We start from the raw sequence: 27,758 nt of genomic DNA, 5'->3' as shown, positions 1-27,758 counted from the left end.
TTGTCCATAGCGGCTGCACCAATTTACATTCCCACCAACAGTGCACAGTATTGACATATTAACAATATAAAGTTTACCAACCAACGAACATGGGATGTGTTTCTACTTACTTATGTCTTTAGTTTCTCTCAGTAAGGTTTTGTAGTTTTTATTATACCGGTCTTTCACCAACTTGGTTAATTTCTGAATATTTAATTCTTTTTGAGGCTATTATAAATGGAATTTTCTAAATTTCCTTTTCAGATTGTGGTTAATGTAGAGAAATGCAACTGATTTTTTGTTGACTTTTGTATCCTCCCAATTTGCTGAATTCATTTATTAGTTCTAAAAGGTTTTCTTGTGGAATCCTTAGGATTTTCTACATTTAAGATCATACCATCTGTGAACAGATATAATTTTACTTCTTCCTTTCCAATTTGGACGCTTATTATTTCTCATTCTTGCCTAACTGCTCTGGCTTGAACTTCCAGTACTATCTTGAATAGAAGTGGTAGAAGCAGACATCCTTGCCATGTTTCTGATGTTAGAGGAAACACTTTCAATCTTTCACCATTGAGTATGATGTTTGTTGCAGGTTCTTCATAAACAGCTTTTACTATGTTGAGGCAGTTCCCCTCTACTCCTAGTTTGCTGAGTGTTTTTATCATGAAATGGTATTAAATTTTGCCAGATGCTTTTTCTGCATCAATTCAGATAATCATGTGGTTTCCCTCCTTCATTTTGTTAATGCAGTGTATTACACGGTAGACTGATTTTTGTATGTTGAACAATCCTTGTAGTCCAGGAGTAAATCCCACTTGATCATGGGGTATAATCTTTTTAATATATAGTCTGAACTCAGTTTGCTAGTATTTTGTTGAGGATTTTTACATCAATGTCCTTAAAGGATATTGTAGTAGTTTTTTGTCTAGTTTTTTTTTCTTGTAGTATCTTTGCCTTGCTTTGGTATCAGGGTAATGCTGGCCTCAGAGAATGAGTTAGGAAGTGCTCCCTCTTTAATTTTTGGGAAAAGTTTGAGAAAGACTGGCATTAGTTCTTTAAACGTTTGATAAAACTGACAAGGGAAACCATGAGGGCTTTTATTTGATTACTGATTCAATCTCCCTCGTAGTTACAGGTCTATTCAGATCTTCTATTTCTTCCTGGGAGGTTTTGTGTTTCTTGGAATGTGTCCACTCATTTAGGTTATCCAATTTGTTGATATACAGTTGTTCAAAATACTCTCATAATCTTTTTTTATTTCTGTAGGATCAGTAGTAATGTCCCCATTTTCATTTCTCATTTTAGTAATTTGAGTCTTCTCTTTTTTTCTTAGTCCATGTAGCTAAGGGTTTGTCAATTTTGTTGCTCTTTTCAAAGACCAACTTTCAGTTTCTCTGACTTTTTCTCTATTGTTTTTCTATTTGTCTCTTCTCTAATTTTTATTACTTCCTTCCTTCAGCTAGCTTTGGGTTTAGTAGGTTCCTTTTCTAATTCTTCAAGTTGTAAAGTTAGGTTGTTGATTTGCAGTCTCTCTTGTTTTTTAATGTAAAAGCCTTCAGAGATATAAATTTCCCCCTTAACACTATTTATGCAGCATCCCATAAGTTCTGGTAGGTTGTTTACGTTTTAATTCATCTATAGGTATTTTTAAATTTCTCTTGTGATTTCTTCTTTGATCCACTGGTTATTTAAGAATGTGTTGTTTAATTTCCACAAGTTTGTGAACTTTCCAGTTTCATTCCTGTTGTTGATTTCTAACTTCATCCCATTGTGGTCAGAGAAGATACTTTATATGACATCTATCTTTTAAAGTCTATCGGGACTTAATTTGTACCTAAACATATGGTCTTATCCTGGAAAATGTGCCATGTGCACTTGGGAAGAAAACGTACGCTGTTGTTAGGTTGAGTATTCTGTACACCTGTGTCATATTTAACTGGTCTATTGTGCTGTTTAAGCCCTCTACTTCCTTACTTCTGTCCATTTATTGAGGGGGGGTACTGAAGTCTGCAACTACTGTTGTAGAGCTATTTCTCCCTTCAATTTCATCAGTTTTTGCTTTATATATTTTGCTGGTCTGTTATTAGGTGATAAAAGTTTATAACTGTGTATCTTCTTGTTGTATTGAACCTTTTATTAATACATAATGTCCTTCTTTGTCTCTTGTAAGCCTTTTTGATTTAAAGTCTCTTTTGTCAGATACCAGTACAGCCACCCCTGCTCTCTTTGTGCTGAGGAAGCCTGGCCCTGAGCTAACATCCGTGCCCATCCTCCTCTACTTTATATGTGGGACGCCTACCACAGCATGGCGTGCCAAGCGGTGCCATGTCTGCACCTGGGATCTGAACTGGCGAACCCTGGGCCACCGAGAAGGGGAATGTGCAAACTTAACCACTGCGCCACCAGGCCAGTCCCTATCCTTTCCCTTTCAATGTTTGTGTCTTTGGATCTAAAGTGAGTCTTTTGTAGACAGCAAATAGGTGGATCATATGTTTTCATCCTTTTTGTCAATCTCTGTCTTTTGATAGGAGAGTTTTAACCCATTTAATCTATTAAAGTAATTACTGATAAGGAAGGACTTACTTCTGACATTTTTCTATTTGTTTTCTATTATGCTTTACAGCTCTTTTGCCCCTCATTTCCTGCATTACTACATCTCTTTGTGTTTAGTTGATTTTTTGGTACTGAAAGTGTTTAAATTACTTTTTCATTTCCTTTTGTGATTATTCTATAGCTATTTTGTTAGTGATTATCATTAAGATTACATTTAACATCCTAAAGTTGTAACACTCTAATTTGAATTTATACCAGCCTAACTTCAATGATATACAAAACCTCTGCTCCTTTATAGCTTCGTCCTCACTCTTTTTGGTTGTTGTTGTCACAAAATTACATCTTTATACATTATGTGTCCCCAAACATAAATAATTCTTTCAGATGTCTTAGTGTCTTTAATATTGTATACAAAACAACATGTAGAGTTACAAGTCAACATTCCAATATTACTAGCTTTTAGACTAATAATTAAAAAAAATATTAGTCTCTTAAATCATGTATAAAAAAAGTGGAGTTAAAAACCATTGTTTACAATAACACTAGTTTTATGATTGCCCATGCGTTTACCTTTTGAGATTTTTATGCCTTCAGATGGCTTCAAGTTACCATCTAGTGTCCTTTTATCTCACTCAGAGGGACTCCCTCCAGCATTTCTCTCAGGGCAGATCTAGTCATAATAGCCTCTCTTAGCTTTTGTTTGTCTGGGAATCTCTTAATCTCTCCCTCACTCTTGAAGGACATTTTTGGTGAATATCGGATTCTTGGTTGACAATTATTTTCTATAAGCATCTTGAATATATCAGCCCACTGCCTTCTGGCCTCCAAAGCTTTCTGGTGAGCAATCTGCTGACATTAAGGATCTGTTGTAGGTGACAAGTTGCTTCTCTCTTGCTGCTTTCAAGATTCTCTGTTTAGTTCTGGCTTCTGAAAGTGTGATTATAATGTTTCCCGGTGTGGGTCTCTTTGAGTTCATTTTACCTGCAGTTTGTTGAGCTTCTTGGATGTTTATATTCATGTCTGTCATCAAATTTGGGAAGTTTTCAGCCATTATTTCTTCAAATATTCTCTCTGCCCCTTTCTCTCTTTCTTCTTATGGGACTCCCACAAATGCACATGGTGATCACTTGATGGTGTCCCACAGGTCCATTAGGCTCTGTTCACTTTTATTTAGTCTTTTTACTTTCTGTTCCTCAGTTTCCATAATTTCCATTGTCTTATCTTCAAGCTTGCTGATTCCTCCTTCTGTGTGCTCAAATTTGTCTGCCTTTGAATCCTTCTAGGCAGTTATTGTACTTTCCGGCTGTGGAATTTCGTTTTGGTTTCCTATCTCTTTATAGGTATTTCCACTTTGTTTGTACATTGCTTTCTTGACTTTTTCCACAATTTCCTTTAGTTCTTTGAGCATGTTTCTTTAGGACAGTTATCTTAAAGTGCTTGTCTAGTATATCTGTCTTTTTCAAGGACAGTTTCTGTTGATTAATTTTTCCTTTGAATGGGCTGTACTTCCCTGTTTCTTTGTTATGCCTTGTGATATTTGGTTGAAAACTAGACATTTGAATCAAATAATGTGGTAACTGTGGAAATCAGATTCTCCTCCTTCCCAGGATTTTCTCTTTTTTGGTTATTGTTCTAATTGTTGTAGGCTGTCTCTGTACCAAGAATCAGCCTGAGGTATAAACTTAGTATCTTCTCAGGTCTTTTCAGAGCCCACACCTTTCCCTGGACATGTACAGTCACTTTCTAATTTTCCCCATATATGCAGTTGCTTTTGAACATCCTTGTCTTTAGTATCTGGCTCCCAAAAGAGGAAAAAGAGAAAAAGATAGAAAGTGGGCTGGGGGAGGGGGAAGGGTACTGGCCTTTTAAATGCTCTGGAAGTCACTTTAGTTGGAGGTGGAGGAGCTTACAGTAACGGGGGAAGTGCAACAATGGTGGCTGCCCACCTCTGTCTACATCTCTGTGATCAGAAGCAGCAATCAGTGATCTCTGATATTTGGAGGACAGGGTTCATTTTGCCCACCCCAGTCCCTATAAGCTATGTGCAAGCTGTTCCAGGAACCACTGCACAGCTGCCTACCCAGGAGCTGGGTAGCTGCTACTGCGCTACCCATTGAAAATGACTGAAACTGACCTCAATTTCACATACAAGCTTTCTCGCAGAAGTTGCAAGCCTTCAATAGATTCTAGAGTTCCAAAACAGTTACATCAGATTCTGCCAGTGCAATTGTTGTCTAAGTGGGGAGACAGACTCCTGGGGATTCCTCATCCACAATCTTCCCCTGCATCCTCTGCCTCAGTCTTCTTAACTACTTTTTCCAAATACTAAGCTCATAGTTAGAAAGGTTTGGTACTTAGAAAGTGTTGGTAAATGAAGAAATAAGTAAATTTACTTGCTGATCTGAATCCATTTTCTTTTTGTGTTCTGGATAGCAAGGAATACCTATTACTGGTCATTAGGGTTTCCTCTTCCATCTATACATATTCTTTGCCCATTTTTCTACTGGACTGTTATTTTCACACCAACATATAAAAGTCCCTTCTGTATTCTGGATACAAACCCAGTTATGTGTGTTAAAAATATCTCTCCAAGTCTGCATCTTGTCTTTTACAAAACTTCATTTATGACACATTTTGATGTATACAAGTTTTTATTTTAAAGTAGTCAAATAAATTTGCTTTTTATGTCTTTAAGAAATCCTTCTCTACCCCACTGCATAAAGAAAATTCTATAAAGAGAATCTAAAAGTTTCCAAGTATGGTTTTTTACATTTAGATCTTTAATCTATCTAGCAAGTATTTTTGTATATAGTAAAAAGGTAGAGATCAATTTTCTTTATCATTCTTAAACCATTTCTTCACTGATATTTTATATTATATTTGTTATAGATCAACTTCCAATACTCTTGTATTTATGCCTGCACTCTCTAATCCAGTTCCACTATCTATATTAAACCAAGGATCTTAACCTAAAATTGTATGCAAGATTTTGCACATATCTGGACATCTGCACCTTTTCTAAGAAGAGGGCATAGGTTTCACTGGAATTCTAAAACAGGGAATGCAACTCAAAAAAGGTGAACAAGTACTGTTCTAAATGAAATAGTTATTCAAAAAACACTAATGAGAAGCCAACTCTTACAAAAAGGGGTTGAAATTTCAGCATGCTAAGGGAGGCTATGGAATCTTACCTAGAGGCTTTGTTATGTATGTTGACAAAAAATAGTTTTACCAGGATGGTTTGATTAGTTACAGTGCTACTTGGAAAGGAGGGAATAAAATAACCGTTTCAAACTCTCTTAAAGCCAAACAAAGAAACCTCCATAAAATCACAGAATTTAGAGCTGGAACAAACCCTATAAATCACCTGATATAAACTGGGTTTGTGGATGAGAAAACTACCAATTAAACGACTTAGCCAAGATCAGAAAGCTTGTTTAATGGCAAACCAGGGAATGAAAGTCACGTCACCACAGTCACAGCACACTGTTCCTAGCACTATAGCCCACTGAGAGTGGAGAGGAAGGCGTGGCAAGGGGGGCTGGAGAGGAGGCAATGAGAGGATGGGCAGAAATGGAATAGCAGTGTGGAAGTGAAGAGAGCACACACTGAAAATGTATTTAAAGCCTCATACATTTATGCATGGAGAACTGTGGAAACTATTTTTAATCCTAACTACAACTCCATCTTGGCAAAAATATGCCAAGAGCCTTAAAAATGCTCTTACCTTTTGCTCAAGCAATCACTCTAGTCCAAAGAAATTACCCTAAGAATTAACTCAACTGAAAAATAAAGCTACCACACTCAAATACATTAAGTAATCTTACCTATAAAAGCAAAAAAACAAAACAAAACCAACACAACCCTAAATACACTTTGTAAAGTGTAAATTCTGATTCATCAAATTGATGATTATGTAGGAATTAAAAATAATAAAATCATGTGGAAATAAGTTAAATTTTAAAAAAAGAAAAGCAAAAAGAAAGTACATGCACGGCACAATTGTGCTCAAAAAGTACTCATAAAAATCACAAGGGAATAAGCAAGAATTAAAAATTTGATTTATCAAACAGTATGATATGGCTGATTTATTTCAACTGATATTAAATTCTTCCTGAAAAACTAAGACATTCATGTGATCATTCTAACTCTTAAAACAAAATATACATACATAGTAAAAAGTTAATAGTTCTTTCTCATCCCGATTTCCATGCTCATAAACATATACCCATGGGGGTTTGGCTATTAATTATGAAGAGGGAATCACACTTTACATATTTTTCTGCAATTTATTTTTCACCATTAACCGCCCCCATGGTTACTGTTCACCCTTTCCATCAATGACATAATACTCCATACATGAATATAGTATGACTTATTCAACCATTTCCTTATTCTTTTCTTATTAATAGACATTCAGGTTACAAAATATTTTTTTGTTAGTACAGTCCTGCAATAAATGTCTCTGTACATTTCTCCCTATGTATTGATGCTTTTCTTCCTATAGGAGAGAGTCTCAGAAATGAGCCAGGTAGATTGAAGGTTTATGTACTCAATAGTGAGATGGCTTTCCAAAATGACTTCAGAATCTGCAATTACCGAAATTAATGAGTGTTTCCTTTTCTCCAGACCCATTCTAGCACTGGATATAATCACTCAATTAAGTTTTTGCCAATTTATCCCTCTAATCCTAAAATTTGATGCCAAAGAGTTGTACATACTTTTAATCTCTTCTACATCTTTGTCTTGTTTACCTTTGTTTTATGTTTCTGAATCAGTCTTTCTAGTAGATTTATCTACCTACTTTACTGGTCTGTTTCAAGAATCAGCTTTTATTTACCCTATCTACATTTTTATTAGTTTTCTACTTCATTAATTTTAACATACTTTTTGTTCATTTTGTTCTTGTCCTAACTTCCTCAGGGAAATATCATTTATTTATTTTCAGTTCTTTTAAAATAAAGTATTTCAGGTTACAAATTTTACTCTAAAGTATAGCTTTTAGGTGTGTGCGATGGGTTTGGACTCAAATATTTTCTTTTTCATCACTTGCTAGATAATTCAAATTATAAATGACACAGAAAGAAATGAAAAGGATGACATTTCTGACCAAAAACAACAATCTCCAAAGCAGATTGTAAATTCCCTTCCCCTGTGCCTAAAAGTGCCACCCAAGGTCACACTAATGAAATACTTCTATGAAACAGATTTTCATCTCTATATATAATCTTTACATTGTTTCAAGATCTTGCCTAGTATCTCAGTCCTTACCAGAGATGTCCAATTTCTGTACAGTTCTGCTTTATATCACTGGTACTACAAAGGTGGAATATCAACTAAATGCAAATAGAGGGCAGGAAGCAATTAAATGCAATATCAATTGTCAAACAGTTTGTGACAAACTATTCTTTAAAATCTCTGTTCTGATATTCTGTCTAAACATTTTTTTTTTTTAATACTACTCACCTGCTGCAAACCCTGTGTCCCAGATACAGGTACTTGCATGATGGTTTGACCTTGTCCACCAGGGACAGCCTGGACCATGATGGGTTGGCCAGTTGATGTGATTAACTGGCCTCCACTGACCTGTACCATTAATGGCTGCCCCTGGACCTAGAATGAAATAAAATAAGAACAATGAAATAACATAATACATAACGTGTTTTTACCAAAAGACAATCACTGGAAGTATTATGCTGCCTCGCTAGAAGGGGAAAAGGTAGGAGAGACCCTAAGAAAATAAGTCTAGAGTCCTTGTCCTCAAGTTATCTTCTTCGAATATCTCTGATATCTTTAACTAAATGCCTGTTGAATACTTTAAGGTCAGATACAATGGCGTATACCCAGAGTCTTTGGGAAGTCTCAATATATATAAGGCATTTATCACCAAATACAGGCGATATCCATGAGAAGCATTTAATCAAAACATCAAGGCTATTTGCCTTTTTAGATCAATATCCAGGAATGAGCTCTAGTGAGGGCTGGAGAAGAGGCATGAGAGGGATAGGTGACGGTGGTTGAGCGCAAATTCTAAATAACCTGGAAGGAGTAAATCAAACTGTACTCAGCAAGGACTCCAGGAGGCTGGGCAGCAAATAGCTCTGGAAGCTTATGTAGAAGACCCTTTCACTCCAGTCTCTCAAGCATAAATGAAATGTACATCTTTTAGCCTCTTCACCTTACACTGGGAATTCTAGTCTCATGGTTGTTTAAAGAGCCCACTAGTAAAAACACCTAGAAATATTTTCTGGTCAGTTTGCAATCTCCATAGAGTAATTCCTCATACTGGACCCTGCAATATCTGTACAATTATTTTAAATTTAACAGAAGCAATGACAAATATGGAAATTACACAGAGCACTCAACTGTACCAAAAAACTCCCAACTTTCAAGCTACTATGAGTAAACAGAATACTCTAAAAGCCAGGACATTGTAAGTACTCTGTAACACCTTGAGTCGCAATACAAAAATATTTAGCTAACAGAATGCTTTCTGGAAGCAAAAACCCAAGCCACTTTAGAAGCGAAATGGAATGTTCAACAGAACAGCTACAAATCTGAAACTTTCACTTTCAGATTCTATCTTTGTTTTGGGGAATTATTTGTAACAGAACAAAAGAATATTTTTATGACTAAAATATTCATTTTTAATGACAGAGAAAATATCTTCAAATAATGGTAATTAGTTAAAATAAAAGATCAGTATGTCCTAGATGAGCATATTAGATATTAAGACTCCCTCCTTTCACCACCAACACCAATCTATCAGAATCTTCAGGAATATTCAAATCCTAGGCTTTGTTAAACTGTTCATTGAGAAATTCCACTTTACTTTTAAGGACTGTACAATCTCCCTTTCTCACGCTTTCTCCTTTCCTTACATGCCCATCCCAAATCAAATTCCGTTTGCTACACCAACGCTGGCATGTACTCTATCAGGAAAGATTTTTTAGAATCTTTATTGCATGAATAACTGAAAGAACTATTTTAAAATTCTCCAAAATAATGAGACCCCTAGAGGAAACGTTTCCATTATTTCCATAAAGTGTTTCTATTTCTTTTAAATAAAATCTCCCTAAGTGGGAAACATAAGTTTTAAGGCACAACTATTAATAATTTTCTGGCTATCCATCATCTTAACTTCTCCCCTCACTGACATGCTGTATGTGCACGTAATAAGCCATCTGAGACTCTAAGGAGCCCACTGTGTTTATAACATATGAATGATCACAAGGACACATGCATCAGACAAGAAGCCATACAGTTAAGAGCATGTTACATTCCCATTCCACAAGTGGTTAATGACAATACTGTTTTACATACCAATAAGATGAAGCAAGCATGTAAAACATGAATAACAAACTATTGAACTCTGAGATTTGAATATGGTTTGGGAGTACCTACAGGCTCAGCTTCTTTCAGCCTAATTTATCTTCAGAATTTGCTTTATAACATCATCAAACACTATGGGTGGCAGGTGTAGGGGTGGAGCTGAAAGGGTGAAGTGAAATGATTATAATAAAGGGTAGTTAACTGCAGGATGCTTAGAGCACTAGTAATAAAGTGAGATGCCAATTCTACATTCTACGTCCTACTTTGAGTCCTTTCCATTCAATGGAAGGAGAAAAAGGCACTCAAATCTTGCCAAGTTCTCAAAAATATGGTCATTTGAGTCAAAGTAACGTATAGACAGAGAAAAGACTAATGTTCCTACTCCTATTTTTATATAGGAACTGGCCAAAACACAACCCTAATTTAGGCTGTTTAAGCTCACGATACATAATGTTAGGGAACTGCATTAGTTAACTAAGAATTCCTATGGTTACTATAACACCTAAGGCTTAGAGAAGGCATATCCCACCTCTGTCCAACCAAGAGGTATGGGGTAATCTTTGCAGATTTAGTAATAAAACAGGTCACGGATTTCCAAGGAAAAGGTAGTGAAAAGGCAGCAGTTAAGAGACTGACAGATTCAGAGATTAGATAAACTTTGCCAAGGACAATGACTATTTTGCAGCTGAGCTGCCTTTTTAATAAAAATAAAACACAATCTAGCCTAGTTAACGTGCATATATTTTATTCATTATAATACAAATTTATGAAATTTTACCATGCAATCTGATTACAGAGTTTGAGCTCTAAAAAGGTTCTAATGCCACTTGTAAGAATTTCTTCCTGTCACTCATACCATTTCTTCCCCAGGCACTCCCAAAGAAACACACGAGCCAAATGAAGCTTTCAGAAAATTGATTCTGGGGTCACTATACAACTTGTCATGAAACATTAGAAACTGGCAGCTTATAAGCCTCAAAGACAAGTTAGCAGCATCAAAGACATGCAACTGACTTTGCCATTCCTCCTTGAGATCCTACTACAAACAGCACCAGACATGAGGAGAGGAGAAGTTCATGCAGTGCTTACAGAGAATCAGAGAGGGCACCACTACCTGGAGGGTCTGGACTTGCTGGCCTGAGGCGGATGCCACCTGGGCCTCAGTCTGCAACTGGACAGCAGTGACACCACCCTGCTGCTGAGAACAGGAACAGGAAGAGCTTGAAATGTGTCAGGAAGGAAATGTATAGTTCAAGACATGAGATCACCTTACCTCTTGTGGGACAGGGAGGGAGTCTTCTTTCAACAGTCCCACCCTACACAGGACTTTCAACCTGTACCGACTCCCTATACTGAAGCTGTTTTGTTGAAGGTAGTAGGACTAAAGATATTAGCCCTTTGTCCCCAGGTGGAACTCAAAACATTTCTATGACTCAAAAAACATCAAAATAGTTGTCATCATTAACACAAAAATTTTTAACGCAGTCCAACTCTCCAGAAATAGGCATTTGATCCTTCTGCTTATACAGTTATTTTAATGTTCTTTTTGTTTCCTCAAATGAGTTCACAAGAACAAAGTTATCAGGTTTTAACAGCCTTGAAGCTACAACGAAGAATTTCTGGGACTTAATGCAATCAGCAGAAAGAAAGAACAAGCAATCACTGTGAACCAAAATCATCTTCATGAGGTCACTGCGCTTCTACCTCAAATCTAAGATTACTTCTACTCAACTAGACTACTTTAGAAGCAACGTTTTCAGAGATTCAACCTAATTTTTCTATCTTCTAATGTTAAGTTCTGACAGACAAGACCACCCAGCAGGGCACTGGTGAATGGGCCCTTGTGGAGTCCTCTCTTCTAAGGCAGCTGAAGGGAGCTGCCAGAGCCGCGGCAGCTGCGTGGAAGGAAAAGTTAGCAAAGGAATTTAAGTCATTGATCTCGTTTACTCAAGAGTAGCTCCTTCCTTTGATTATTAGCTAGGAACAACCTGGCATCCAAACTTCCTTTGCCCTCCCTACTAACTACTTTTCTACATTATGTAAATTCCGTTTTGGAAACAAAACATTCCCAACCTTGGCCTAAGGTCAGATTGATGCATAATAAATTTCTTTTCTTCTAGGGAAAAAAATAAGTGAAGTTTTACTAAAATAAAGCCAGGCAGAGAACATCAGAAAATGTAATCTGTGTATAACTCAGGAAACCAACCTATCTTAATTAAGAATAAACCAGCAGCAGGGAATTCCTTTCTAATACGCGCTTATCCATTAAGAGTGCCTGTCAACATGAATATTACCCTCAAGTTAAACCAGAGCTTTTCAGAGTAAGCACTGTGGTGGATCAAATCAGGGAACAGAGGATTTCTTGGAAGCTATCCTGGTCTGTTTATTGTGGCCAAAGCCTTACTAGATCACAAGCTAGCTTAATCAAGAAGAGAAACAACCAAATTGAATCCAGAAAAGAGAAAAACTCCAAATTTCCAGGTGAAAACAGAGTAGGTGTTTTGACTTTCAATAAGATAAGAGGGACAATTCACTATTAACCATGCTCCCATGAAGAGCAAATTCTAAGTGGTCGTGGACTAGATAGAGTTCAGAACACACAGAACATGAGAGAAACCACAACAAATCCAATCTTCAACAAGTACTTCGGCACAAGTCATCAGACCCGTTCTTTGTAAGACGTGGTGCCTCTCAAACGATTCCCCAGTAGAGTGGTGCTGTTACCACTCCGCTAACGTAATGTTTAAAGAGGCTGAAATCATACCTGCTGCTGAATCTGTCCAGCCTGTACAACAATCTGCTCTGTTGAACTATTGCTGTTCGCTGTATACTGCTCCATGGTCCCTCCAAGGTAGAATCTCGTCCACAGTGAGTTTCACTCTGGAGATCTGAGAAGATTTCGAGATGCACCCCTATTAGAAAGTCAGGGAGGAAAACTAAAGTGAGATTGTCAACAAAGGCCCTGCCAGATGATTAACCTTGATAACTGATAGCTGTACTTGATTTTCAAGAAAGCAGAGGAAGTGAATAGAAAATGTTTACATTCAGTATCATTTTGAACTAGTATTACATGGCACAATCATGACAACAATATCACAATGCTATTGCATGTTCTAAAAATATTTTTAGTCATTTCTTATCAGCAACCTTCCCTTTCAATACTATTAGAAACACACTTGCACGTTAGAAATACTCATTAAGCTACAATATCACTTTGTTACAAAGCCTAATTAATAGGATTTTCAAGTCTGCACGTGTATTTCAGAGAATAAACTGTCTCTTTAATTTATAACACACATTTACTGCTGGTCATACCAAACACGTTCTCTAGTCCACTACATACGGTAAGCAATTTAAAACTTCAAGATTTATGATTTACTAAATATATTATCTAGACCTGAAGTCAAACATTTTGCTTATCAAAATCTCCATTGGGGGGCCAGCCCCATGGCCAAGTGGTTAAGTTTGCACGCTCCACACTGGCGGCCCAGGGCTTTCTGGGTTCGGATCCTGGGCGCGGACATGGCACCACTCATCGGGCCATGTTGAGGCGGCGTCCCACATGCCACAACCAGAAGGACCTACAACTAGAATATACAACTAAGTACTGGGGGATTCGGGGAGAAAAAGCAAAAAAAAAAAAAACAAAAAAAAAACCCTCCATTAAATAGAGTTAAGAAAGCAAGCCATGGTGAGGGTTTAGGTTTACATTTTAATCCAGAGCAAGGAATAAAAAGGAATTATACTAATGGTAAAAATGATTATTTATAGACAAGCCATAAGGAAAAATTTTACATGATATATTAAGGCTATAATTTTTCTAAAAGGAACTTAAGTCTTCCCCATTCTTGAATTTGAATGCCTAATAATATCCCACCCTTTACTGTATAATTTTACCTTTTTTTTTTTTTACAATTAGCCTTGAGCTAACATCTGCTGCCAATCCTCCTCTTTTTGCTGAGGAAGACTGGCCCTAAGCTAACATCTGTGCCCATCTTCCTCTACTTTATATGTGGGATGCCTGCCACAGCATGACTTGACAAGCGGTGCATAGGTCCGTACCCAGGATCCGAACCAGTGAACCCCAGGCCACTGAAGCAGAACGTGTGAACTTAACCACTGCACCACCAGGCCAGCCCCTAATTTTAACTTTTTATTATGGCAATTTTCAAATACATACAAAAGTAGTGAGAACATTTTAATGAACCACCATAGCCATCACCCAACTTCAACAATTCTCAGTTCATGGTCGATCTTGTTTCACATATATCTCATCCACTTTCTACCTACCCCTGGATTATTTAGAAGCAAATCCAAGACCCTATTATTCCAAAAATCCATAAGTACTTGAGCTTCTATCTCTAAAGAGTAAAGACACTTTGGTCTTTATCATTTATCACAATGATACCGTGTCTCTACAATATCATTTCAAACATTAAAAAATGAGTAAGTCCTTACTGTCATCAAATATTCAGTCAATGTCTAAATTTACCCTTCTCATACGCTTTTTACAGCTGAAGATTCCTTTTTGAAATAAGGATACAATTAGATAAACTGAAGCAATGAGAACCTTAAAAGACAGACTTGATTAAAAAATGTAAAATTACATAAATTACCAAAGGTGGGGAAGGTATAGGTACATACAAACAAAATGTAAAGCAATCTCTGCCCCCAATTTTTCTCCAGGCCTTCATAAATTCTAAAATTTAAATGATAAAGTTACGTGAGCTAAAAGAGCTGCACATTACAGCAGCAAACAATGCACCACTTTCCATACATCCAACAAGGTGGATGAGATTAATCGCTTGTAAGGTGTCCCAGTATGGTGTGAAAGGGATCAAAATATATTCAAGTGCATGTCCAAGTATTTAGGAAGTGTATTGATGCCTAAAATTCACTTTGAAATGCATCAAAAAATAAGACGGATTGATGGATGAATGGCTGGAGAGATGGACAGATATCTGATAAGACAAGCATGGTGCAAAGTTAATGGTAGACTCTAGGTGATGAGTATACAAGTATTTATTGTAAAATTCTTTCAACTTTATGTTTGAAAATTCTTATACTAAAATGTTGGGGAGAAAAATAATAATAAAAATTAATCAAGCCTATTACTCATAACCAAAACATATGTAGTGTAAAAGAGCCATAAGTAAGTGACATCACAGCACAATGACCTGAGGCCATACAGTTCTTCAACTCACTACCCTCGCTGTAACGGAATGTTCACCAAGCAACCAAGCGAGTATCTAACTATAATTAGGATTTTCATATAAATTAGCCAAAGGGAGCAAATATGATCAGCAACACAAGTAAACTTGATAGTTATTTCTCATTGCATACTGACAAACTGGCTTTCTGATTTTTACACCAGTCTCTTCTCAATTGTTGGCTGAGTCGGCTCCTGAAGGATTCTGGAAACAGTATAGAAAGTGGGTTTTTCAGCCAGACAAAGTGGCTCTGTCAGAGAAGTACATGGTCTTCCCTAAACTCTATTTTGTCTCTAACTGTAGTGCATACAACACTTATGTTTTTAAAATAATCAAACTAAAGAATTAAAGATCATGATACAAGTGTATGGGATTCCATTTATGCGAAACCCTGAAAAGACAACAGTAATCTAGAGGCAGAAAGCAGATGAGCAGTTCCCTGGAACCGGAAAAGAGGGGAGAGGGGAAACTGAGAAGTTGATTGGAATAGAGCATTAAACTTTCTGGGGTGATGAAAATGTTTATTTTCATTGTGGTAGTGGTTGTGTAAGTGTATAAATATCTCAAAATCCATTAAAATGTACACTTAAAATGATTACCCTTGTATGTAAACTACATCTCAATAAAGTTGATTTAACAAATAAGGATCATGAAGGAAAGTCCTCAATATTTCAACATCTCCTCCACCCCAAAACCCCGCCTGCAGGAGATTATTTCCTTGACCACTAATTTCCAGAAATTTACATCTGGAAATGTAAATAAATGTCATTTACATGGGAATGACTAATAAATATATTGTCATGCAGATTTTCTTAACTAGTTCATCCTGGTAATACAAATGCTCCAATTTTAAAATATTCAAATCCACTATAGTTTGAAGGGTAAAAAAAGGAAGCAGCTTCAAATCTAATAGCAATTCTCACATGAACCAGGGAGTTGTTCAGCTTGGAGCACGATACAGACTGCTAATGTTGAGCGAGGTATACAATTAGCTTCGTGAATCTCTATCTTCCCACTACTGTGAGCATCAGGTAGCAGAACTGCAATACAATCCACTATTTCCTCAAGTGCTTCTCTGCCCAAGATTCTGACAAAATTAAGTTAGCCAGATTTAGTCTGCCTAGCTCTTGCTCCTAACTCTAAGTTTTGAATGTTTTTTCTCAAAGAGACAAAGTATGTGTTCTGGCTAGCATGAAAATTCCCTTCCCCTCCAACTCAAGGTGCAGAATGTGAAACGCAGCTAACCACTAGGAACCCATTCTATATGGCCCTACACACATTTTAAAGCTAAAACTTCCAGAAACTCAAGCATACACATGTGAAAACCTCCTCGAAATTACTGGATTTGACAATCACTACTCTAACTGAGCAAGTGGGGCCATCTTGTTACTCTAAATGGCCCCAGCCCCTCCTCCATGTGACTACTCGCTGCTCTGCACTACTCTAAAAAATTCACATCTTCTCCAGACTTATGGCCTCTGCTTACATATGTACTCCCCGATAGCTTGATAAATTAAAACTTTGTTCTATGAGTTTCTCTCCAGGAACAGGATGAGCACAGGTGGGAAACACACCTACAAGGCATCCGTCCCAGCTGACAGAAGAAGGGAACAATCAAAGACCCTGGAGTCCATCATGCCTGAAGGAAACCCCCTGCTTCCTGCCCATTTTCCCTATCTACCTGCCTCAAGATTCTGTAATTTTTGAAGATGGTTGTTTTTGAGACATCAGTCTGCCATATTCTCGATTATAGCAGCTAATCGAATTAAAACTTCCTTTCTTGATCCCTAACTTGTGACTGATTGGCTCAGATCGCGGTGAGCAGAGCGATCCCACTGCTCGGTAACACTACCAGGTAAAGACTAGAACAGTAGCTTTCAAACTTTATTGACCATGATTCACATTTAAGAAACACATTTCGTGTCACAAATCACTACACACATAATATAAAAGTAACTGAAACAAAAGCTTCACAAATACTTATCTTTCTGTAACATGCACTCTGATATTTTCTATTCCATTACAAAAAATTACCAGCATTGGCCCACTAAACGGATTTCACAACTCAGCAAATGGGTCCTGATCTGTGTTTGATAAAAGACTAGAGCACAGAGTATGTCCGGTTTCCCTACTGTCTGAGACGTTTCTGGATTGGAGTTCCTAACTTGCTCCCTCTCTCCACTAACGACGTGCCAGACACTTTCCTGGAGGTTTTAGAAATAAAAAAAAAGATTCTGACTTCAAAGAGTCTTTAAGTTTAGTAAAGGAGTAAAAATGTACTAGAACTCTAAGAGAGAAAGGGAATATGAGAGTTTGGAGAACAGAGATGCCTTTGTGAGGACAGAGATTTCTTCCAGCTGGGGACAGAAAAATCAAGGAAGGCTTTAGGAAAACGTGGCATGTGACCTAGTCTTAAGCATGAGAATGGTTTATACCATCTGTGCGATGAAGTGGGAGGGGGTCGAGTACTCCAAATGAAGAGAGCGCATAACAACAAGGATAGTAAAATTTCGGCATAGGAACAGCAGACTAAAAGGCCCCATGTCAAGAGAAAACCAGACGCTAGACTACTGTCTCTCAAAACTCCAGGCAAAGAAGTTCTTCTGCAGACAGATTGAGGCTCTAGGTGTTTAGCAAAAAAGTGACCAGACTCCAATAACCCTTTAGAAAGAAGTCTAGCGACAGTGTTTGGCGGTTTAAGTGACCAGACATACCCGTTTTTAAATACCAAGGTTAAAACATGCATTCCATAGACAAATCTAGGTGTTCTAAAAAATATCTAAGACATGCTGTTCTGTCTTTAATGTGGATAATGTAAGAATGAAATGAATTTTAAATCATTAAAAGCGAAAACAAAAACTGTCTCCAAAATTTTAGGAGTAGAAAGCACTGAACTAGTTTTCTGAAACCTACCAGTTGCAGGAGCTTAGTAAATGTGATTAGAAAAACGGGCACCATATACCGAAGCCAGCAACTGCACTAGGTGCTTCACTTGAGTCAAAACTTATAAAGTCCTGGGGGAAAAATCTTCCTTTCTTCCCCAAAAGAAGTCAGCCACTGTTATGGGGCAGACCCCACAAGTCAGAAACTCATTTTTCCAATCTTTGAAAGAAACTTCTAGATTTCTTCTGAATCTCCACAAAAATAAGTGGTTCTGAGAAATTCCTTATCAAGATATACAAATGCTTTTACCAACTCGGCTTTGCAGCCTAAACTCTCACCACTATGGCCCACTGCCCTATCCTATTTTCCCTCTTAAAGGCACAGCACGACTTGGTGCCTCTGCATATACGCTCTTTTCTCTGTCAGCAATGCTTTTCCATTCTGTCCTGTACAAAAATCCCATCAAGATTCAAGGCCAAACAAAAGTGTGGTGATGTTGAGCCTTCGCCGGAGGCTGTTGGTAGCGCACACATCAGTCCTTCACAGGAGTGGACTTGGCCGTTACTGCGCTAGCAGTCAGGAATTAATCAGTCGTTCGCCTGTCAATCTCCACCAGGCTGGGAAGGTTCTTACCTACCTCTACCTACTTCCTCCCCTGGACGCAGATCTGTGCCTGCTCCATACTAACCGCTGGAGACGTGGGTGTCAATGGAGATTTCCTTCCACCCTAATGAATACCCCACAACACTAAGTTCCTATAAACATCTGCCGAGAAAACGTTAACGTGGGATTAGAAAGTACATTCGAAAAAAATTAACCAAGAGATGGCTGCGGACTGAGCTAACGAGGCAAGCCTGACACGTGCAAAGAGACAGAGAGGTGAAAGAACAGTACATTCCCAAGGACGGGAAGGTTCACAAGACGAGCAGCAGATGAGACTAAGATGAAAAGCAACTTGTGCAGCCTTCGGGAAAAGGAATGCGCAGGGCTAACAGTCTTCGAGGACGAGGTTCCAGGCACCGAATGGCCGGGCCGTACAGCCCAGGCAAAAGAGGGAGAGCGCTGGGTTGGACTCCAGGACGGAGGTGTGCGGTGCTGGCCCGGGAGCGGGGCGGGGAGGAGAGGAAATGACGAGCCAAAAGGGGGTGGTAACGGCGCGGGGCCGGGGACCCGGGCCGAGAGCGCGGGAGGAGGGGCGGCGGGGCAGGGGAGTGGGCGCACGAACGGCTCCCTCCCCCGCCCGGGGGCCGGCGGAGCGCCCGGGGCCCCCCTCGCCCGCCGCACCTGGGGCCCTGCAGCCGCGGCGCGCATCCTCCCAGGCCTCCCGCCCGACCCCGGCGGGCTGCAGACGGACCCACCCGTCGCTCACGGAGGGCTGGGGGCGCGGGCCCCGCGGGGGAGACTTCCCGGCCCGAGGGCCCGAGCAGGGAAGGTGCAGGGGCGAGCCTAAGTGTGAGGCCGGAGACCGGGAGGAAACGGCTGAGGCCCCGGGCACGTGTGTTACCGGAGCGCAGGGGCGTTCCCGGCAAGCAAGCCCGCCACCCCGAGCCTGGGGCCTGAGACCCGGGGCCTAAGGGTCGGGCGGACGAGGACGCTGCCCCAACTGGCACAGGCACCCCGCAGGAGTCTGGACCCCGAGATGCCTGCCCTCGAGGGCACCATCCCCGCACGGGGCGGCCCCCTGCAGGCCTCGGCCGGGAGTGCCCCGGGCCGCTCGCAGCCTCCGGGCCGGGGCCACCGGCCGCCCCGCTCGGCGAGGCTCAGCTCGACTCCCCGGGCTCGACGGGCGCCTGGGCCTCTCCTGAGTGGTCAGCAAGACCCGCCAATCGGGGCGCTGGGGCCGGCTCTGGGCCGCTGGATATTGGCTCCTTACACTCACCGTGCCTCGCTCCCCCGGTTCGCTGCCCGCGCTGATTGGCTCCAGTACCGGACCCCGAAACCCAATCAGAGGCTCCAGCCGCCGCTGCCGCCGCCACTGCCGCTGCCTCGCAAAATGGCGAACCCGAACAAAGGGGAATCGGGCCTCCCTCCAACCGCCTCCGCGCAGGCGCCTCTGAGACCACGCCCCCTCGCCCCAACTCGGGGCTCGCCCCACACCCAGCAGGAGGAGCACTGCGCAGGCGTCCCCTGAGGCCACGCCCATTTCTCTGATTTGACACCACCTCAGGCCAAAGGAATACGCAGGCGCCTTCTAGAAGCGCCAGACCCTTCAACTCAAACACCGCCCTGAACATAGTACTACGCAGGCGCTAACTACCTCCTTTGCCAACTGCCCACCCCCTTCTATGCGGCCGCTGGAGACACACCCCTGGGGCTAACGCGCAAGCGCCGTTCTGCCCGCCTCGCGGTCAGCTATGTCGTTACGCATGTCCGGGCTGCGGCGGGAGACTCCGCGGTATTTACCGCCGGAAGTTCGGCGGCCACCACCAAAGAGTGCGGGTTCGGCTAGCTAGCTAGAGGGGCTCGTTTCCGCCCCGCTCCCGGGTGGTGGGCGGCCATCTTAGGCGCGTGCAATTAAAGGCTGTGGCGGGATTGGTTCCGTGTCTGGGCTCGTCCGCCGCTCCCCACCTACCAGGGACGGATCCGGAGCCCTTCCCCGCGGGGCGGGACTCCCAACGGCCGACTCCTTTCCAGGTGAAGGGTAACCGCGGGACGTTGGGGCTTTGGGCGAGCCTCCCGCTCCCTTCCACGGGACTCCAGGACAGGCTCCACGCCCTCGTTGACCCGCCCTGGGGTAGGAGACGGAGAATGGGAGGCTGCCTAGGCTCCCCCCACAGGAAGGAGGGGGCGAGCCCTCCCGGTCCCCTGCCTGCGGCTCGCTGGGCTGGACGGTCCCCCTGGCCCGTGCATCCCTCGTGGTGACTTAAGGGGACTGTGGCCAAGTTCTTCTTTTTTGCTTCTAGGCCAGACCCCCTGGGGAAATACTTTGGCGGGGTGCAGGGAATAGGCGATCGCCCTAAATCCGCCTGGCTCGGGCGGGAGAGACGAGGAAGGAGGCGTGTCCCTGGACCGTCCGGCCCCGCGCCGGTGCCGCGGGCCGCCCCGGAGAGCGCGAGAGCCGAGCCGGGCTTCCTCCCTCTTCCTTGCCCCGGAGAGTGTTGCCTTCCTAGAGGCCGAACGAACTCGCCTTCAGCGATGAACGTTGGGAAAATGATGAATGTGTGTGGTCAGGGCAATCTGAATAGAGTATATATAGGCTGCCTGAGCATCTTTACTTCCTTTTCCCTTCTCGTAGCTGAAGATACCCTTACGATCTGGAAATAGCGACTCCGTATCATGGCCGGCAGCCCTAATGAAGATCCTGAAGGAAGCAGAGTGCGTAACGACTGTTAACTTATTGGTGAACTGAAATTCAGAATAATTGAGGTCAAAAGCATAAACACTTTTTAATTAAACCAATAATTGAATTGCCTTTTTTCCCCCTCTCTCTAGCTGATTTACTTCGGAAAGGCTAATACAATCCTAGGCAGAGACCGTCCATCTCTTTCCTTTTACACATGCTTTAATTCGTGGTAGTTAACTCCTTAAAGTAAATTCCGAGGATTTGGCTTTAAATCTTAAGGAGGGGCAGGGGCGGGGTAGTGGTGGGGGACACAGTAAAGCAAAGTGAAAGAAACAGCTTAGTATTTTTCTGTATCTAATAAAACGTTTTGTTCCCTTTTGCACGTTTTAGATCACTTACGTGAAAGGAGACCTTTTTGCATGCCCCAAAACAGACTCTTTAGCCCACTGTATCAGTGAGGATTGTCGAATGGGCGCTGGGATCGCTGTCCTCTTCAAGAAGAAATTTGGAGGAGTGCAGGAGCTCATAAGTCAACGTGAGTTGTGGAAACAGCTTAACTCCTGCGCCCTGGCTAGAGCATCTCTTGGTCTCCTGTTGTACTTTAATTATTAAATAAGATAATATACGTGCAAAGAAGGGGTTCCTGACCACTTAGGACTTTTAACTCTACAGACTGTTTCCTCTACAAAGATGGTCTCTAGTTTGGGTCCTTAACACACCAAATCTGAATTCTTGTAAAAGTTCTTAATCTCTTCCACCTCTGTCATAAAACTGTCCTGATAATATTACTCCACTTCTCTGAAACCTGAAGCGCTTAGCAAAGTCCACAGGTGTTAGCTTAGCATTCAAGACTCTCTCTTTATCTGCGTTGTACTTGTTCTTCAAAGAGGAGTTTGGAAACCTTCTCTTCTCTACAGGCTCGTCCCATCACTTTTCTACTGATAGTTTGAAACCAGAGATGCTATTCACATCGCACGTGGAGCTTCTGAAACAGTTGCTCAGAACACAGTCCAGGCTTACTGAGTCAGTCTCCACCGGTGATTCTGAGCCCAGCCTTTAAAAAAGCAATTTCTTGCTGCTTTCTATTGTAGTTATTTGTAGACATGACACCTTCTCTTGATTGAAAACTCTTTAATTGGGAACTTTTTTATACATCTATGTTCCAGAAAGATCATTTTCAAATGAACACACCTTTGGCAAGTAAAAAATGCTGTACATTCTAAAACATTTCAAGGCAATAGACGTTAGTTTTTTTAGTGAACAAATAAAGATGTATTTGAAAATAGAGGCAGGACAAAAGATGGGGTATGAGGAAAACGTGCTTAAGAAAGCTGGTAGTTCAGGAATACAGTATTTAGGAAGGTTGCTGGGGCGAAGTGTTCTCAGGAGACAGTAAAGATTTTTTTAAAATCTAAGAATGGAGACCAGTGTTTTGGTTTTCTTTTTTCTTTCTACTATTAAATAACTGTTTTTCTTAGAAAAGAAATCTGGAGAAGTGGCTGTTCTGAAGAGAGATGGGCGATATATATATTACTTGGTAAGACGGGGCCAATTCTCAGCGCGTTCTAAGGATTGGTGAACAGATGGGCCGCACTGCAGTTGTGTTGATCGTGCTGTTCCATTCTAGTCAACCAAGGATGTCAAAACGCTTCTGATCTCCATCCACTGGTGGTGGCTGTTTGGAGCTCTGGGTTAGAAAGGAGCACGAGGCTGCATCCCAGCTCCATGGGAAAGAGTACTGTGATGCCCACCGAAGGCCTGTGTTCTAAGACGTGCAGAAATTAGGGATGCTTTCCGTACTTGAATTCCTTCCTAATCGTGGCAAGAGAGAAATAATAGTGTCTCAAGAGACAGCTTGTCCAGAGGGGTTCTTCCCTCATTCTTCCCCATCAAATGCAGTGCCGGGTAATCCTTAGCTCCTTTCCTGCCCGCTGCCTCAGTGTGGGATTTTCCCACCGTCCAAATGGTCTTCAGCCCCAGAAAGAGTGTAGCTTCTTGGTGTTGGTGCTGGGTGGCTTACGGCCAGTTCACTATAAGCCTAATTTGGACAGCATGCTGAGTGGGGACATGTTCTAGCCCCTTTGAATGCTGTCCTTAAGACCAACGTGACTTCTTGTTTGGAATGCTACCAGTTTCTCTGTTCTTTTCTAGAGAAACAAAAAGCAAGCAAGCACAGTTTCTAAATAAATAGACTTAACAGGAAATTTTCAGGTTGTATGGGTTCTTACAGATATGCAGCTTATCTCTTGGAAGTGGCACAAAGACTTTCACCCACCTTGCTTAAAAACCATAGATGATAGGCACAGCCTGCTAATCTCCTGGGCTTCTTGGGAGAAGGATAAGAGTATTACATGGCAGTGTCTGGTTTTCTCAGGCCCTATATAGTCGATTTTCCTGAGGGCCTCCCATAACTGGAAGGGACAGTGTGACATTTGTCATCCTTGCTCTAGACTATTCTGTAAAAATATACGTAATTGTCAGGATGTTGGGAGAGTGTGATGGCTTCTCTTGGGCTATCATTTTGGACTAATGGAAGTTTGAATTTGTTCTTTGTACTCAGATTACAAAGAAAAGGGCTTCGCACAAACCAACTTATGAAAACTTACAGAAGAGTTTAGAGGCTATGAAGTCCCATTGTCTGAAGAATGGAGTCACTGACCTCTCCATGCCCAGGCAAGGAAATCCACTGCCCTAAGTGAAGACTTAATTGATTGGTGGGGTTTACTGTCTTACACAAAGACAAATGACGTAAAAGCTTAACCGGGAATATAGACTTAAAGGTGGGCAGATTTCAAAACTTTTAAAAATCACCAATGAACCAGTTGTCAGGCCTTGGGCCAAGGCACACCCATTTCTTAGCCTGGGTTGAATGAATCAGGGTGATGAAAACACATGCCTGCCTCAGCCTGCTTAGTAGGGAGGAACCATCGTTCAGTCATGTTGGTTGAATCCAGGGCATCCTCTGTCTGAAGCGTAGCCTCTCTTCCTAAGGCAGTAGAAGCTAAAGAGCCAAGACCGAGAAATTGTGATTTCCCGCTGGGCCACTTCAGGGTCCCAAACCTGTTAGTCCTTTGTGAAGAAAGTTGCGAATTATCACTGTACTTTAAATTGCATGCTTGTCTGTGGTCAGTGTGGGTTGTAGCCCGAGGATATGTCCTTGATGTAACATCTAAGACCCTAGCTGTTGGGAACTTAAGGGAATGACGTTGGGGGTTCAGTATCCCCTTTGCTTCCTTTCCAGGAAACAGGCTTGCAGTCACTGCTTCTCCTCTCTAGTTTTGAGTTAGTGCTGACCATGCATGCCAGTTTATTCTGAGCCCCAAGTTACTTATGAGTGTGGCTACAGGCTCCCTCATCGTACACTGGTCTTTAATATATTCATGGCTTATGTATCAAAAACTTTTCTTTTTTAATAACAATTTTCTGGGGGATCTAATTATCACATTGTATGAAATTAGCAATTTTGAGCCTTTCTTTTTTCTCTAGGGATGTTGAGGGTCAATAAAAACAAGGTGCCAGGTAGTAGAGTTTTGTGGGCTGATTGCAGCTTCTCACCAGGATGTTGCAAAGACCCAAATTGGAATCAGCGTGGCGTTTCTCGGCATTCCATCTTGACTTCTTTTTGCAGAGATCCTGTCCTTTATCCCTCTTCTCTCTTTTATCTTCCTTAACATTCCGTTATCGTAAGTGTATTTTAAAAACACCAACCTTTTCCCATCCACCCACAGCTAGTATTCATCAGTAGATATAGAGGGATAGTGAGTCTCATGTCACGGCAGGTATACGTTTTTAAATGTAGCTGAAATAATTGGAAAGTGGTACCTTATTAGGCAAAAGAGAAGTGATAGCTATAGGATGATAGAGCTGTCTAGGAACAGCCTTGGGTGACACAACAGGAATTTACTTCCAGACTCCCACCGTGGCTGCCTGTGGGTGTGAGGCCAGATAGTTGGTGTTTATGCTATGGGTAGCTGTAGCCTGAAGAAGAGGGAAGGAGCGATTTCCTAGATGCCTTCATCACAACCAATGGAGATGTTTTGTCTTTTTCAGGATTGGGTGTGGTCTTGATCGTTTGCAATGGGAAAATGTATCCGCGATGATTGAGGAGGTGTTTGAGGCAACAGACATCAGAATTAACGTGTACACACTCTGAACAGAGGAGCATTTTGGATGTGTCCACGTTCTCCTGTGTCATCCCTGCTAGGACTGGGCAAACTGACCTTAGCATGGTCAGGGGAAAGTTTTGTGTGAAGTAGTCTGTGTCACAGGCCAGACTCGGGTTGCTGTATTCCCATGGTTCTGGGACTCTGAAGGAGGGATCGGTTGGGAAATGTTGCTCTGATTTTTTTTTTTTCTGCAGGAAGGTGAGGAGTGGATGGCCTGATAATAGGCAGGGAAACATGCTGTTGGGCCTGACTCCCGTTTTGCTTCAGAATGCTACCTGATTTGTTTGGCTTGCCACTAGGTGGCAGCATTGATTCTACTCCTCTGGTGTTTAAGAGAAATTTCAGGAAGGATGAATAGTTCAGTTAATTTTGCATTGTTTGTCATTTGTGCATTTGGTAATGTCGTATGTCATCAAATTCATCCCAGGAGAGCATTATGGGTTTTGTTTAAATTACAAAAACGAGTTTTACGTTGTTAACAAGGAATTTGTGGTGACAAAAATGGAAAAATAAATATCTTTTTCTTGGGGCCCAATGAGGTTTTGTGCACGTGTCTGTGTTGTGTTGTTCTGGACTTGGGCGATGGAAGGATTTACCTGTCACTTAATTTGTAAGAGTTAGACAGAGGGTCCAGTGGAAAGAACAGCTAGGTGAGAAATAATAAGAATGGATAAGAGCTGTGGGTTAATATACTGGAAAGGCAGGTTTTTATAATCTCACGGTGAACTCTTCCTCCCTTCTGTCTACCACATAGTTTCTGTGACTGAGTCTGTCTGAATTCAATCATGAAACAAATTCAATAGTATGTAATATGTGCAATGCCTGGCAAAGTGCTTAGTGCAGAGTAATGACTCAATAAATCAGTGGTTCACAATAAAATCCATATGAATCATAGAAAAAGAAAGCGTACTTCCTCCAAAAAAAATCTAATCTGGTAGTAGAAGGAGCTGGGCGATGGCCAGGTTTCTTTGTGTTTTTACACTCCAGAAGATTCTGATGTGCAGCCAGCTGGGATCAAGAATGGTAAATATTAGTCTCCTTTTCCTCCTAAGCTCCGAGCAGCACTTTGTCCACTCATGTTTTCATGGTGGGAGCATAAGGGTCCTGGATTTAGCCAGTGGTTCAGTGTAAGAGGCATTGGGAAAGCTAGTGGAGGTTTTTTTCCCCTTACTGTGGTGTTGAGTTAAAATAGCCAGACCTACTATTGATTTTCTCCCTAGAGTGAATCTAGGTCTGTCACAGGACTTGCTGCTTTCCCACGTATAAAAGAATATTTTAGAAGGGGCTTGTTGAAACACCAGGAAAACACTTGTTAAATAGAATCTTTGTACTTTAGACTTGGGTTCTTATCACATTTCAGCCTGATATGAGGCAGCAGTTTCCAAAATTATTGTACTTTTGTGTATCCGTGGAACAGAAATTCTCCATGTTGCTGGAGAAGGGGCAGTGTAGGGGCAAGTTCTTTGTCAAGCTTTTAGGCTAAGGCTTTTCCTGGAGCTTTGCTTCTGTCCCCACCCATACAGTAAAGTTGAAAGGAAGAAAAGGAGAGAAAGTCTGTGTAAAACTGAAAATAAGAGTGGGGTGATAAGGAAACTTAGAATTCAAGTATTTTGCTTAAGTATGCAAATAAATCTTAACACTTGGCTCAAAACACTGGTTTTCTAAGCTTCTACATTAAACGGGTTAAGGGTTAATTTTTTTTCATAGAATATGAGCCTTGATGATTCCTTTAACAAAACCCCGTCTCCTGGAGGACTGGCTGTAAGTGGAACTCTGGGACTGGGCAGGGATGTGATAAAGTGGTTTGTCATTTGCAGATAGTCTTGGGGTCAAATTCCGATGACTTATCACACTTAAAGCCTGGGGAAAGGAGGCATTGCCTGATAATCAGAATGAACACATTATTCCTGGAAACCTGGTTAGCATTTGGCAAACACCCCAGAAATTCACATGTGAAGTTTTGCCTCTATATAAGACTCCAACAGACCTTTTAAGAAATGGGGCTTTTGATGTCATCCTGCCATCACTGAGTAGCACGTACTGACTACTCTTACATTCTGTGTATCTGAACGTTGCAATCCTGCTTCCCACTGTCTCCTCTCTAATCTAGAAGCTAATTGTGGGCCGGGCCCTGTGGCCGAGTGGTTAAAGTTCCCTGTGCTGTGCTTCAGCAGCCTGGGTTTGTGGGTTTGGATCCCGGGCGTAGACCTACTCCACTCACCAGCCACACTGTGGAGGCATCACACATACAAAAAAATGGAGGAAGATTGGCACAGATGTTAGCTCGGAGCTAATCTTCCCCAGCAAAAAAAGAAGAGGATTGGCAATAGATGTTAGCTCAGGGTAAAT

General features: G+C 41.3%; 2 protein-coding genes across 34 annotated transcripts in view; one reads left to right on the top strand and one right to left on the bottom strand.

The window, feature by feature from the left end:
* The window catches only part of NFYA (nuclear transcription factor Y subunit alpha), a 33,832-nt gene extending 13,841 nt beyond the window's left edge, over window positions 1-19,991 (bottom strand). For 2 of the 31 annotated variants that reach the window (XM_005603884.4, XM_070244536.1), the window contains exons 1-4: window positions 19,840-19,968; window positions 12,632-12,755; window positions 10,979-11,065; window positions 8,002-8,148 (exon numbers count right to left, since the gene is read on the bottom strand). In XM_005603884.4, the coding sequence (XP_005603941.1) occupies window positions 8,002-8,148; window positions 10,979-11,065; window positions 12,632-12,706 (309 nt within the window). In that variant the 5' untranslated portion in view covers window positions 12,707-12,755; window positions 19,840-19,968. Of the gene's footprint in view, window positions 1-8,001; window positions 8,149-10,978; window positions 11,066-12,631; window positions 12,780-19,318; window positions 19,772-19,839 lie in introns of those variants that run through there. The other 29 variants (XM_070244532.1, XM_070244541.1, XM_070244534.1 and 26 more) reach the window with 26 other exon arrangements.
* Window positions 18,364-25,944, top strand: OARD1 (O-acyl-ADP-ribose deacylase 1). 3 transcript variants are annotated; one of them, XM_070244553.1, is made up of 6 exons: window positions 18,364-19,045; window positions 21,196-21,275; window positions 21,634-21,778; window positions 22,722-22,780; window positions 23,804-23,916; window positions 25,294-25,944. In XM_070244553.1, the coding sequence occupies exons 2-6, from the start codon at window positions 21,237-21,239 to the stop codon at window positions 25,394-25,396; spliced, it is 459 nt and encodes a 152-aa protein (XP_070100654.1). In that variant the 5' UTR covers window positions 18,364-19,045; window positions 21,196-21,236; the 3' UTR covers window positions 25,397-25,944. The 3 variants fall into 3 exon arrangements, with proteins under 3 accessions (XP_070100654.1, XP_001500911.1, XP_005603937.1); XM_001500861.6 differs by lacking the exon at window positions 18,364-19,045 and adding an exon at window positions 20,291-20,594; XM_005603880.4 differs by lacking the exon at window positions 18,364-19,045 and adding an exon at window positions 20,454-20,694.
* Window positions 25,945-27,758: the final 1,814 nt, after the last annotated feature.

Source organism: Equus caballus, chromosome 20, assembly GCF_041296265.1.
Source record: "Equus caballus isolate H_3958 breed thoroughbred chromosome 20, TB-T2T, whole genome shotgun sequence".
Taxonomy (NCBI): Eukaryota; Metazoa; Chordata; class Mammalia; order Perissodactyla; family Equidae; genus Equus; species Equus caballus.
The sequence above is the reverse complement of the archived record's forward strand: the minus strand, read 5'-3'. Positions and strand labels throughout refer to the sequence as shown.

Bases quoted from the DNA above. Each gene is read 5' to 3' on its own strand.
- OARD1 (XM_070244553.1), top strand. From the start codon at position 21,237: ATGGCCGGCAGCCCTAATGAAGATCCTGAAGGAAGCAGA. The intron at 22,781-23,803 runs GTAAGACGGGGC...CTTTGTACTCAG, and splicing joins GGCGATATATATATTACTTG to ATTACAAAGAAAAGGGCTTC. The intron at 23,917-25,293 runs GCAAGGAAATCC...TGTCTTTTTCAG, and splicing joins ACTGACCTCTCCATGCCCAG to GATTGGGTGTGGTCTTGATC.